Source organism: Platalea leucorodia, assembly GCF_965183815.1.
Source record: "Platalea leucorodia genome assembly, chromosome: 3".
NCBI classification, from domain to species: Eukaryota; Metazoa; Chordata; class Aves; order Pelecaniformes; family Threskiornithidae; genus Platalea; species Platalea leucorodia.
Window position 1 is genome coordinate 22,154,785 of NC_138825.1, and position 14,311 is coordinate 22,169,095.

The 14,311-nt window shown below is 45.2% G+C and overlaps 1 protein-coding gene across 3 annotated transcripts in view; it reads right to left on the reverse strand.

Moving 5' to 3' along the window:
- The window catches only part of MIA3 (MIA SH3 domain ER export factor 3), a 29,134-nt gene extending 14,823 nt beyond the window's left edge, over positions 1–14,311 (reverse strand). For 2 of the 3 annotated variants that reach the window (XM_082306796.1, XM_082306795.1), the window contains exons 1-6: positions 14,118–14,311; positions 13,203–13,336; positions 7,777–7,863; positions 3,804–6,756; positions 2,115–2,405; positions 380–489 (exon numbers count right to left, since the gene is read on the reverse strand). In XM_082306796.1, the coding sequence (XP_082162922.1) occupies positions 380–489; positions 2,115–2,405; positions 3,804–6,756; positions 7,777–7,863; positions 13,203–13,336; positions 14,118–14,274 (3,732 nt within the window). In that variant the 5' untranslated portion in view covers positions 14,275–14,311. The remainder of the gene's footprint in view (positions 1–379; positions 490–2,114; positions 2,406–3,803; positions 6,757–7,776; positions 7,864–13,202; positions 13,337–14,117) is intronic. The other variant, XM_082306797.1, reaches the window with a different exon arrangement.

Consider the following 14,311-nt stretch of genomic DNA (forward strand, 5'->3'; position numbering starts at 1 on the left):
AGCAACACCCGCCTCGGTCCGTCTCCCTCGGGGCGGGGGGGGGGGATGTCACTTGGGGCGCGGAGTCCCCCCCGGTTTGGACCGGCGGAGCCCCCTCCGCCGCCTGTGACGGCCGCCCGCCCAACGGCCGTTAACGGCTCCCAACGGCCGGCGACAACCTCCTGCCTCCCTCCCCCCCGCCCCCCTCGCGCACCTGCAGCAGCCGCCGCGCCGGGGGCTCCAGGAGGCGCGCGCCGCCGCCCGCGGGGTCCATGGCGGCGCGAGCCAACTTCCAGGCACACGTCAGCCCAGGGTCACCCCCCCCACCCCGCCTCCCCGCGCGCGTCATCGGCGCGCGCCGCCGCCGCCCGCATGCGCAGCCGCCACCTCCGGCACTCACCCGCCGCAGCAGCTCCCGGGCGGCGCTGGCCGCTTCCCCCAGGGCTCCCCGTGAGGCGGCTCCTGCCTCCGCCGCGCCTCCTGCGGGCCGCCCGGCGCCCTCGTCGGGGTCTGGAGGGAGAGGGAGAGAGGTGTTACCTGACGGAGCGGCCGCGTCAGCCGCCGCCAGCTGGCGGGGCCTGCTGACAGGGGAGGGCTGCAACGGGGAACCCGCTTCTGCCCCCCCGCCCGCGCGCGGTTTCTGCGGCATCTTAGGCGAGATCTCACAGTATGGGCCCTGCTTCTCCAGGGCGCTGAAGAAAGAGGCAAAAGCCCCGAGAAAGGACAGTGATATTCCACAGGCTGCTTTAGAAAAGGTGCCACAGAGAGGGACGCGGGTACGCAAAGTCGCTTTGCCGAGCCTGCCTCAGACAGAGCACATACAACGCCTTCAGCAGCAAGGCAACAACAACAAAGAAGCACACAGTGTTCAATTCCTAATCAATACACCTACTTCTTCTAATAAAACCTACTTCTAATAAGTTTACAGCACTTAGTACAGCATAAGCTTTAAACCATCTTTACTCCTACCCTGATCTGAAGCCTGCCTTCTCCTCTCACTGCCACTGTTGCCACGGATTCAGGTTAGCAGGTTCAAATAACCACTCGCCCAGCCTGCTGTTACATTGTAGAACAGCATCTGCGGCCAGCGGTTCTACAAACATCTGCCCTGTTTCTTCTCAGCACTTCTAGCAGTCCTCATAGGAATTCCTACCAAACAGCACCTAACCACCATTAAGGAAGGAACGTAAGACCGTCTAAAATACAACTGAACATCCGACTGCTTAACCACATAAGCAATCCACCAGCCATTTAAAATTCATTAGGTATCTTTGCATTCAACCTAGAGTTTCCCTCAGAACTTAGAAGCTGCTCAAAAGTGCTTGGCTATGGGGATGGTACAGCACCTCAGTAGCGTACAAAAGCTAAGCAAGATGTGCCTCGGTTTTTTCTAAATGCTCAGTGAAGATGGATTTATTAAACATAATCAGAGGTGAATGCAGAACAGCAAAGATGAGCTTAGCACTGAGAATTGAGTCAAAGGTAGTTTTATGCCAAAACAGAGCTGGGGAAGATGATGGTAATGGGGTCCCTCCTTGGTACAATGACAAGTCAGCACACGTCAGCACACTTGCTCCAGAGGGAGGAGGCCTCAGCAGAACAGAGTCAAACACTTCTCCTACTTCAGCAAACACCTTAGCCAGAAATTACTGAACTGCTTGAGGGAAGCTACACTCCATCTTTCCTGGAAGGTAATATAGCCCAGAGTCACAGGTTAAAAAGAGCAAGAAGAGAGAGCACATGATTCTGTAGCCTAATGGTTAGACTGTCAGTCCCCCTGCCAGGAGGAGGAAACCTGGGCTGACGGTATGCTTCCAGTGATTCCTGCTCTTTATCCACTACCATCCTGAGACACAATCCGCCAGCCTGAGCACAGAGCTCTGACTATGACACTTACAGGAGAACTTCTCTTATTTCTATAGTGCAAAGGTAGTAGAAAACCTCTCTGCTGAGATGAGTGGTAGCGATACAATACTGCCACTAGAGGGACTGTCACGGATTAGTGAAAGCCACGAGGATTACAGCAACATACAATGGAAATATTAGTGAAAAACCTTGGTATCTGCCTGAAGACCATTCAACCATACTCCTTTCTATGAGCAAAAGAACAAAATAACCCAATTCCAAAAGGTTACCTGCAGCAATATCTTCCCTGGCACTCTGTCCTGAATCAATTGACCCAAAGGAAGTATCTTCCAGCAGCAATCCTCTTTCACTATCATACCCTTCTTCGGCTTCTCTATTATCCGAGAAGTTGGCCTCTTCATGCTCAGGTCGAACATTAACAGCCCTCTCCTCCTCCTCCTCCTCCTCAACAGGCTGTTCTGGCCTCTTATCTTTAAGCTGCTGAAATTCCCAATTGCTCTCATCAACAGCATTTGGGTTTCTGATGGAAACTCTGTCATATTCAGCCTCTTCTGCAACATCTGTGACAGACAGGGAGACATGAATTAAGCACTGAGCTAACATGTGTTTCTTACCCACAGCTGTCTCCAGTGAAATACTGCATTTGACAAAGCTTTTCTGACACTTTTAAACACTTCAGCTTGTGTATTGCTTCCAATATATTCTCAATCAACTTTCAGTAACATCTAATTAAATGTTTATATCAAATTTATGCAAGGTATCAACCATTCACGTTGCAAGGTGAAATATTGCAAGGTGAAATATTTTCATCACTTGCGACTTTATCAGAAATCACATACTTAACATGTACTACTGTAAAAGAAGCCTTGCTAGGAGCATATCTTACCACCTGGCACATTAATTAGAAAAAACAGCAAGTTTGCAGTAGACTCTACCGCTGGTTCTTCCCCCGACAAAAGATCTGTTTGTTCAGTATTTCTGCTTATGCGTTCTTTTATGAATGTGGGCAAAAATATGATGATAGGGACACCTGAGATTTTAGCTGCATGGATTTAATGCCTGAACTTTGCATTAATCACTGATCTGATCTGAATTCTCTCAGTGCCAGGAGGCACACAAGGCGTGAACATCGTTCTTCCACTTCGATCGGTCCGCGGCTGCGTGCTCTGGAGCCAAGGGCCACAGCGCGGTCTTCCGTCGGTTTCCCCCTCAGGACACGACCGATCCAGCTCCATCTCCTCCTCCTCACTTCGTTACCGATTTTCTCCATCCCCGCCATTTCTGATGCTCGTCGTTTCTGCAACTTTTTATTTTTTTTCCCCAGGAGGAGGTAGTTGGCCTCCTGCCCAACCCCCATGACTTGGAGGGCCAGTGGTTTTTCTGTCAGGGTGGCCTTCCCTTAGGCTGCGTTGGTTCGCGGCACCTTCTTCAATTTTATCCGGTGCACCCTCCAGAGAGGGATCCCCTATCCACCACCCAGGGGACGCGCCTTCTAGCTGTGCAGCCCCAGCCGAAGGCATTAATCACCGGATGTCTCATAATTAGGTGCTAACTAGTTCAGGGGAAAAAAAAAAAAAAGACTGCTCTAAACCCTCCAGAAAATTCCGCACATTAGTATACGTGAATCCCTATTTCTTGAGAGAAGGAGGTATAGACATGACCTGAATGGCTCCTCCTAGCCATATCCATGCACAGATCCCACTTATCTTACACAGAACCTGGCCCATAAGAACAGACATGCTGAGCTCAACATTTTCTCTCTGGATTTGACCCTGGGCCACCCATCACAATGCCAAAAATATGCATTAAAAATAAGCAAAATCCCAGCAGATTCCACAGGGCCTCTTTCAATTCCGCTCCCTCACTCTCTTCCGAAAGCTTCTCTGGGTTACATAGTGTTGTCTGGAATAGGGTTTTACTTCCATTTCATCTATTTATTAACTGGTTTAACATCCTACCTTGAACGTGCAGCTGATCATCTTCCTGTTCTGGAACAGATGCAAGTGGGACACTCTCACTAGCAGACGAATATTTACTCCTTAAAGAATAGATTAATTCTTGAATATCATCCATCAGTGCACTCTCCTCATCATACAAATCCATCTCTTTCACCACCTCCTCTTTATTTTCTGCCACTCTGGAATCCAGAACTTTTCCTACAACATCCATAATGCTTGATTCTGAAAACTCAAGTATCTGGTCCAAAGCTTTTTCTATATCTTCGTTATTCTGGCTTGCCTTCTGAGCAAGCTCCATCTCTACCTTCATGTCGTGAAACATGGCTTCTATCCTAACCATGTGCTGAAGCCCAAGGTACTTTTGTAGACGTATTATACGCTTTTCATCAAGAAAATACCTCATTATTGTGAGCCGCTTCACAGACTCACTGAAGTCTGTTACAGTGTCCTTTGTGGCTGCTGAGCTGTCAGCAGGGCTGGGGAAATGTGCAGATTGCTGGTGGTCATTTCTTGTATGCTCTAAATTTTGCACGTCTTTGGAGTCTTTCTGTGAAATGCCCTCTGGGAGACGACCTTTCCTTTGGTTAAAGTCACTGTTGTCTTCCGTGTCAGGAGATTGGAAATTATGTTCTTCCACAGCTGATGGTTCCTCAGCTTCAGAAGACTCCTCATCATCTTCCATGACACGTTCTATCTCATCCAATTTAGCATCTTCACTCACTGGTACATCAACATCTTTGTTCCCAGTCTCGCTTGCATCTTGCATGTTGATTGTTTCTTTAGCCTCCTTAGAAAATGAGTTTGTTTCCTCTCCTGTTTCGTAAGTAGGATTTGCAGTTCCCGAAACAGCTTCACTTAGTCCTTCTAATTCGGGGTGTGCACTTTTAACATTTAGTGTATTGCCCTGTACATCTGCAGCCTTTGCTTGTGACAGCTTTGCACTCGCAGCATTCTCATCTTCCAGTAGCTGCTCTTCTACTTGTTTCAGGTCAGGGTCATCTTCAGCATCTGGCTCTTCAGATTGCAATTCTGGTCTTAGGCTTTTTTCTTGAGAAAAATTTGTGCCAAGATTTCTGTCTGAATCTGCATCCTCAGTACGAGCAGTTCCTTGCTGAGTAAGATTCTCTGTATTAGTATTCTGTGTAGTGCTTTTTGATTTTTCTTCAGGGGAACTTTTCTCAACGCTTTCTTCAAATGCTGTCATCTTGCCAAGATTTCTTGAAAGTTCTTCTTTCACATCTGCTTCTGAATACTCAGTCTCATTTTCCCATGGCCTAGGTTGCTTGACAGCTCCTCTATGGCTTGTGTCTCCCTCCTCTGCAGGGGTTTCTTTCGTGTTTCCCCTTTTTAGTTCAGGTTCTTTGTTAAGAGAGGTGGTTTTTTGATTTTCATGATCAGTCTCCTCTGTTTGTTTCAACTCTTCTTCATCTCTTAGAAGCTCTTTCTCCAAAGCGGGCATTCCATGTTCCGGTTTCTCTTTTAAGAGGTCAGTATCTCTTAAGTCACGTTGAGATGCATTTTTTACCTCTTCCACTGGTTTGGCTGGAACATCAATAGAAGGCTTGTCCTCAGCTCTTCCTTTCTCCTTTGTTTTCTCCCATAACTTTTTGTGCTTTAAATCACTTTCCAAGACGTCTTCCAAGGTGTCATCCTCAAACTTTTCCTCATCTTTCTCTATTTGAGCAAGCAGCACTCTTTCTGGACTTCTGTTGATATCACCAACAGGTGGTTTTAAAGCATCTTGCTTGCTTTTAAGCAATGATTTGGACTCCAGAGCATCTCCTGGACTAGGCAAAACATGAGGATCAGGCACAGCTGTACTCTTCAGCTCTTCAGTAAGTGACTCAGTTCCATCAACTGTAAGCTGCTCTTCAAACTGTTCGTTTTTGTTTGTTTTTTCTTTTGAATCCAGATCACCTCCACCTACAGGTTCCTCTCTAAGGAGTTCTTTGGAGAGATCCTCAGGTTGAGTTGTTGCTGGTGCTTCTCTTTTACTAACTCGCATCACCTCATCCTGTTTCTCTTTTGTTTGTTGAGATTCAAACCTGTCCACACTTATACTGTCACCCGACTTCTTGCTCCTACTGAAGGCATCCTTAAGAACTGATGCATCTGAATCGTGTTCTTCCTCATTGTCTCTTTGGTTATTTAGCTCTGTAGCACCCTTTGCATCTTCATCAAGTTCATGATTTTGTGACTCAATGTCACCATTTTCATCATCATCTAAATCCACTGGGGATGTAGTTTCTTCCTCTGCCGTAAAAGACAGCAAAGGGATTTCTTCAGACTGATCTGCAAAGTCTGGCTCCTCCTCTGCATCATGAGTATTAATGCTCAAATCTTCATTAAAATCATCTTCCAGCGATGTAACAAGGCCAGTCACCTCATCATCTGATACAACAGCATCAGCAGTTGAGCCAAATTTTGTTTTCAAGTTCACAGAGAGTTCTCTGTTTAAAAGTGTATAGGCATTGACTTCTTCACCCTCTTTGTCAAGTTGACTGGTTTCACCCTGAGGAATACTAGTGTTTTTGGTATTTTCACTTTCTAGCCCTTTTAGTTTCCCATGTAGCATTCCTTTCAAGTGCTCATGTGCAATTTGATCTCCCTGAGAGTTTTCTTCGTGACTATTGACACTGGAGTCTCCCCCAGTATTTTCAGTTTCTTCTGTAAGAGAACTGTCTTCTTCCTCTGTCATGGCGAGGGCTTCCTTGTCGTCGTCTTCTGTGCTTAGCTCAAGATTGTCTGTCTCCAAAGCACCAAGGGACTTTACTGTATCGACCTGTTCAGTCTCCTCATCCCTTTCAATTCCTTCAGCTGGTTTTGTCCCTGGATCACTTGATTCAGTTTCCCCTTCATTTGCTATTGTCTCTCGCAATGGCTTCAAAAGCTCATCCACATTATAGTTATCAAAATCATCCCTTCCGCCATCAAAGCAAACGAAGTCTGTTTCCTGAAATGAAAAAGAATAAGTAGCAACAAATATTATTTTCATTATTACAGTGATGAGACCAAACCCATTTGGTTGGTTAGAGAGAGATGCAGCAGCAAAGTAAATTATATCAATCGTCCAGAATTAACTCCTTTCGTCTTTAACCAGAACTCTCTTTGAAATCAGTGGAAGTTTTGCCCAAGGTCTCTTAAAAACCTAAATAAAAAGCTCATGTGTTAGCCTCGTCAAAGACCTCCTAGTGAGGAACAAACTGGAGGTCAGCAATGCAGTTGACGGTATTATAACATACTCATCACATACATCCCGAATTAAGAACAAGTCTATTGCTGAATGCCAGTGAGGAGAAGGAAACAAGCGTCACTAAGCTTGTTTGTCCCAATCTCTTTTAGCTGGTCTCTCCTCAAATGACCAAGTCCTCCAAGCAGGAGCTGCTTGTCACACAATTTCTGAAAAATAAATTAAATAGCAGTGCAAGCCACTGAATACGATTTCATAAGGGTCTGAAGCTGCATCCACAAACAGGCCTTACTCACCCAACTCTGGAGTTACCAGCTGTTAGTGCATGAAAGCCATTTATGTGTGTAAGGGTGGAAGGACCAATTCTAGAATCAAAGGGCTAACAGCGTATCAGGTTTTCTTTGTTTCTGATAACACTTTAAACTTCTAAAGTTTGGGAAAAGAAATAATTCTGAATACATACCAAACAGCCTACTTACGAACCAGCTAGCAGCATTTCTAGAGCTCAATCCAAACAGATCTTGTCAGAAGAAAACCAGAATATTCAAGAAAAGGAAGATCAATGCCCACATTTTGGGCTGATGCTTACACACCCATCCACATACCTATCTGCACAAACATTCCACTCCCCAACAGACATATGCATCTCCGCACATATGTAGCTGCTTACTAATAAAAGGTATCTAAGGATCACTGATATTCCCATTCCCTCAGGGATTTTATTGAATGCCGAAGTAAGAAACAGTAAGCGGCCCAATTAAAAAAATAACAAATAAGACTTACATCTGTTGGTAACTCTAGCTCCTCATTGGAATAATTATGATTTATTTCAAGTAAATCCTTTGGAAAATATCCAAAATCACTTCCAACCTGCCAGAAAACAAACACAAGCAAACAAAAAGCAGTAAACAAGCTTTTGAAATCATGTGACTATGCTCAAATCCTAATTACAGACACTAGTAACAAACACGTCAAACTCACTCTCAAGTATTTCTAGATGAAGTATAACACAGTGAATAAAAGAAAAATATTAGCAATGCCTTGTTTATGCAAGAGTTTTCACTGAGGTTTTATACTTACTTTTCACAACACCTTTGTGAAGTTGCTAAATTTTACTGTTCGTGTTTTAAAGCCTGACTTACAACAAATTATTAGGAGAGCTGGGAGTGAAGCCCAAGCATTCTGGCTCACGTGCTTTAACTGCTATTGTGCGCTCTCACGGGCACTGCATATGCCTCAAGTATTTTCTCAAGTCGTAAGCAGAAGAGGATCTTTGACTAATAAGATTTACATCCATGCACAATATTACAGCCTGAAATACGCTCACTTCGTAGCTTAAGGAAAAAAAAAAAAAAAGTATTTCTTAAAGCAGATTTTAGGAAAATGCAAAATTGTATCTGAGGTAATAATCTATTTTAAAACCTGTATGGAAAACATACCCCCTCTGCACATGCATTGTTGCTCTTCAGTGACTAATACAAGCAAAAATCAGTTGCAGATGGCTATCTTCAGGCAAGTCAACATGCTAAGCCAAGGCAAACAGTGGAAGACAAGAATCTCTCTTATCACTCACCAGATAAGATCTACACAGTAATGCTCTCACTTGAGAGTTCTGACAACTGCTGTCAAGAAGCCAATATTAATAGCATGCTATCACTGCGCAGATTAGATAATCCAGGCAATTAGAGCCTGATGGACACACCTAGAAAGGTACAGAGTTCCTAGACAACGAAAATATCCGGGGGAAAAAAAAGTGTTGGTCAGTTCCTCAATGTTTTGTTACAGGAGGAAGACGACAATTGCCAATTTTCTCGAAAAGTTTATTTGGGAAGAGCACTCAGTTAAAGATCAGATTAAAAAGGAAGCCAGTTATGGGTCAAAATAATTAGGGATATATAGGTATATGTATGGTTACACTGATATCACTGAAATAGGCTCACCTAATCTGAAGTTTTCTGGATTTACAATGGCATAAAAAAAAGGAAAATTGTATCCAGCAAATAATACGTACTAATACCTTTTTTTCTTTGTTATGCAAGCAAAGTAAGCATCAATACATTTGGGGCTTCCTTTTTTAACTATTTCTCATTCCTTCAGATCTTACCTTCCATAGTTGAGATCTCTGAAGTTAGTTACACAAATGTAAAAAAATAAATCTATTACCTCCCCACCTTTTGTATACACATAGAGATACTCTCATATGGAAAAGATATTATGTATGCAGGTTGATTCTTGGGAATTATTTGGCATGGGAAATTAAACTAGACAAGTAAAATCAAAAGCTTGTGCGGTATACTACAGTTTTATTCTAAATTGGCCTGTTTCTCTCTACAAACTTCTATGCCAGTTTTAAATGATCTTTCTGAAAACAAAAGCCAAAGCTTCAAAGTAGCCTCCTTACAGACTAATCTGTGTGACTACCATTATAATTAGGCATCACAATTTGAAACTCATTTAGTGTAATCCAAGCTGCTGACCATACAAGTCCTCCGCAGTGACCCAGTTTGCTACTTATGTGGTTTACAAGCCATATGGGATCTGCGTGCCCAAAATTTCATCTGCTCCTCTCCCTACAAGTCCTCTCTTGTAAGGGAAAAAAAGCCCCATTGTGCAAATAAAGGAAACATTCTTCATTCTCTACAGACACGACAGAGGAAAGGCATTATGAATGCCAAGTAAATCTGGGAGAAAAAAGCACATCCTTCAGTTCCATTCCCTCCCCAGCTAAAATGCCGTGGGTGGACAAAACACGTAGCATCTCTCCCCACGTGTGGCAGCCAGCTGCAGCAGGTTCACTGACCACCACCGACAAAGAAACCAGCTTCTCACAACTCCTACGTCAGTGACAGAAAACAGACAGCTGGGAAACAAGGCGTTCAAATGTTTTTAATCTGAAAGCCCACATCCCTAAAGCACGGGCATCACCGGTACCTATAACCGCAGAACATCAGTCCAAGGAGGGAACTGGTTTGGTCAGCCCTTTCTGAACGCTGGCATCGTTAAGAAAACACAGAAACAATAGGAACAAATTCCCTGATCCTCTGGGTCCTCCAGACATACTCTGTCCTACCTTAAATTTACCCCACTCTGTCTCCCTTTTTACTACCCTGTATGTAAGATTTGAAAACAAACCAAAAAGTAACCAACCACACCAAAAAACCATGATCTGCAGTCAAGTCCATTTCTTGTAATATGAGGTCAGAAATAGTTTTCTCAACCTTGAATCAAAGGAATAAAGTTCAGCCCTTTGCTGCAAGATAAAATAACAATCTTCTGCAGCAAGAATTTACAGTGTCTTTGCTGAAATGTTTTGTTAAAAAGCAGCAGCTTTTACTTGAATTATCTGAAGTAGTTCTGGAGTTCTGGACCCTGCTAAAGATGAGGACAGAGTGCAGGAGAAATGCACAGGAGAAAAGTCTACATAACACAACTTGACGGTGTAAATGATGCGAGGTGGATGCTGAAGAAGAGACCAGTTCCAAAGCAGGACAGGGTGCACTGGACAATGAGAGTACCAGACGTGCTCCCCTTTTCAGCTTTGAGAAAAAAAAAAACAAGTATTTTCCTGGAACTGAAATATTCGTGAAATTCATACCATAAAATCACTATTAAATAATGGTCTTAGAATATTGCCAAGCATTTGGCTTTGCTTTATTAATGAGATTTAGACAGCTCTGCTTAAAACTGCATGCTATATAATGTATGGAATATATATTATAGCTGGGTTCAGAATTTTTTCACGTGCAAAATACTCACTGAGCTCAATGGGAGTTCTGCAAACAATAAAGTATACAAGACTGGGATCATAAAATAAAGGATCTATTTTGTTAAAATACAGCATGTTTGCTGGCACAGGGGGGAAAAAAAAAAATCAACAATGGCTTGAAAAGGGCAGAGTAAATTTAGAAAAGCAAAGGCAAATAAAGCCCAGACCCAACTGCTATAGATTTTTCAGCCCTGGTGAAAGTCTCCATTCTTATCAGATCATCTCCCTTCAGGTCAAAATACCATTGTATTTCTCATGGGTCCTCAAAATCGATTGCAGGATTAGAGCCTGTATTTACAACTTGTTTGAAATAAGCCCCAGGATGCAGTAGTTGAAGCATCTCATACACACATTCCCCTAACCTCTGTCCCCATCTAAAGATCAGAATGCCAATTATCACTTGATTTCTTAGTTGCCATTATGCCCTAACAAATACTTTCCCCCAAAACTTTGGGGAATGGAAAAAGGCAGTAGGGTAGATGCACGAGATCAAGTAACACACACGAGCACGCATAAAGTCATGCGTTGAGATCCCAAAAGGGCCGTGGCAGAAGGTAACGTGCCTTCCACTAGAATGTTTGAACGCGGACCTCGCTAGGTAGCCTGGTTTTAATTAGCAAGCAACAGCCTCCCCCTAGCTCCAAGACTGCACACAGCAGGCACGGCTGGGCTGCATAAATCAAGTTGCCCAGCCGAATCTGGCATGGGAAGTCACGCTGCACGAGAGAGACCCCAGCGCTACCTGCAAGTCGGGGACAGGGCCAGACTATACCAGTGCTCTACTCGATGTGCAAGGGTAGGCACCTCTGACCCTGCTGCAGCGTTTGCAAACCGGTTGCTGCAGTACTACGATTCATGCAGAAGCTGTCAAATAAACCAGGCAAAAAAAAGAAATAAGGATTATAGCCACCAACTGAAAGGAATTAGTCTGTCATCACTGCCCTAAAAGGAACACAGAAAATAGTGTGACACGAGTAAAACATGACAACAAATAAAATGGAGCTTTGCAATTCTTTTAAATCTGCCAACTTCAGCTTTTACGTGTTAAAGCAAACATCCTTTTAACTTGGAGACACACCTAACTGTTGCATGAGCTTCCTATCAGTGAACAGTTAAACTGAATATTAACTCAGCAATTACCTTAAACCTGCTGTCTGATCTTGCAGCCTGCATTACACCTTGTTAGAAGATGCAAAACTGGCCCCACGTTGCTACTCCGCGTCTCAAGAACTGGCAGCCCTGGAAACCTGTACCGGCTAATTAATCAGATTATTTATGGTACAGTACATGTCAGAAGGGAATTACCAGCATGATACAATTATAAACTCTTCTTTAACCACGCGCTGCAGTTTTCTGCTCTCTTCTCTATCGTTCTAATTGGATTCAGCTCCTGCTGAGAGCTCGGCTGCCCACACCCAGCCTGAACAGGTTAGAGAAAGTGATACATCCTGCTTTTCACTAAACCACTAGTCCCACAGTCAACACCCAGGCGCGGCTTCGAGCAGCCCAGACCACTGCCGCAGGCAATTGTCTGTCCCTTGTAGAAGACCAGAGTGAGAAAGGAGGTTGAAGTGAGTGATTCGGGCACAAAAAGGTACGTAGGGGAAGCATGGGGAGGGGGCAACAGGGACGAGGGCTAAGCAACCACCAGACTGCCAGCATTTTCAAGGGAAGTCCACAAAAATTGCTCTTCTGCCAGGGTATCTTAGTTCTGCTTCTGTCAGGGAACTAAGGTGTTTATCATGAAAGCCGAGAGGAGTTTTCTATGAAATAACTGCAAGTACGGGGACCCTCCTTTCCCAGTAACCCTCTCTTGATTGTCCAAAGATGACAACAACTCAGACAAGGCCACTACTCTGCAAGCCGCTACAATGTGTTACTAAAGCTGAAAGAGAGACAGACCTTTTAAAAGTCGTATTTACCTTAATTCTTTTTAGTTTTACTACTTTTTTCCCCTCCGATTCTGCGTGCAGCTTAGATAAAATGGGGGAGACAGCAGCTGAATATTAGGAAGAGAGACGTGATTAAAACACATGCATGGAATGATTTTTAGCAGGATTACACAGAGCGCGGTATGAGACCACAGTCAGGGTAAACACAAACGCAGGCTTAAGCCTCCTCAGATGGGAAGGGAGGCTCAGCTTCCCGGCAGGCTCGTGGGCCACCACTTACGGTGCTGCGATGGGAGGTTTCAACAGAAAGGCAGTTTTCTAACAGTTTTTAGCACACATTAGTGTTGCCCATTTTTCACAGCACTTAATGCCTTAGGTTTGATCAAACCGCATCCCCTTTCACACTGGTCTCAAGACAAAATGGCATTCATTATGTTATTTAGCTACGTTCAAAACCCTAAGTGTTCTTCTATGGGGCAAAAGGAAGGAAAAAGGATTCCAACAGAAAGCGCCAAGAAGAGCAAACAGAAGAAATGCTTTACAGTACTTACACTTCCAGCCCAGAGCTCGGTTGATTTTCCTATTAGTTTGTAATATACGTACACCGCTTCCCCCTTCTTAAAATTTACGAAACGACAATCTGGACCTTTAAAATCCTGCATTGCCTTCCCTCGGCACATTAACACTGTCCAAAGAAAACAAAAAGCAAAGTATTACTTTAAAAATAATAATAATAAAACAGTTTCACGAAAGAGGTCTTTGCTAACTAGCAGAAAACAAAATCCCCCCCGCACCCACCGGTTTCCCATTTTCCAGATTGGGTCGAGATAAGAACTTAACTGAAAGTATAACCAAAAGAGGAGATTATTTAAAAAAAAAAAAAAAAAAAAAAAAAAGGAAGCTCACTGATGAAGACAAGCGTTTGACAAAGCACTTGAGAATTACATTTCAGAAGTGCATTACGGAGCTAATTATTAATATTAAATTAGACGGGCTGAAAGATGTCGTCTGTGTCCTGGTGAATCAGCCCCGAAATTATTCAACGCGTGAAGAACACCCAGAGAGCGCGTTTATTACAAGAGGGTTTTGCGGGGGGGGGGAGGGAGCAAAAAAAAAAAAACCCAACCAAAAAGACCCCAAAAACCAGAAGGCGCCGTGGGGATCCGAAAACTTGGCCAAAGGGCGAGGACCGCCGCGGGTGGGCGCCGCGTCTCCACGTTGCCGATGCTCCCCGGTTTCGGCGCCCGAGCCGGGGGGGCTGCGGGAGCTGCCCCCGGCCGGCGGCCGGCGTTTGCGCCTTCTCCCCCAACAACTTCCCGCGGGCGGGGGGCGGCCCCCGGGCCGCGCCGGGGCACCGGGCCGGGCCGCTCCCCGTCCGCCTCCCCCCCGCCCTCGCCGGGCCGGGGTCCCCCACCGCCCCCGGCCCCCTCCCCGGGTCGCGGCGCGTCCCCGCCGCCCCCACTCACTGCTGCACTCGGGGTCGGCGCAGCGCTTGCGCTCGGCGAAGCGGCGGCCCAGGTCGGGCCCGGCGGTGGCGGCGGCGCAGAGGAGGGAGGGCGGCGGGGTCAGGAGCAGCAGCAGGGCGAGGAGCGGCCGGGGGTCCGGCGGCGGGGCTGCGGCCATGTTGGCGGGCGCCGGCGGCGGGGAGGGAGCAGACACG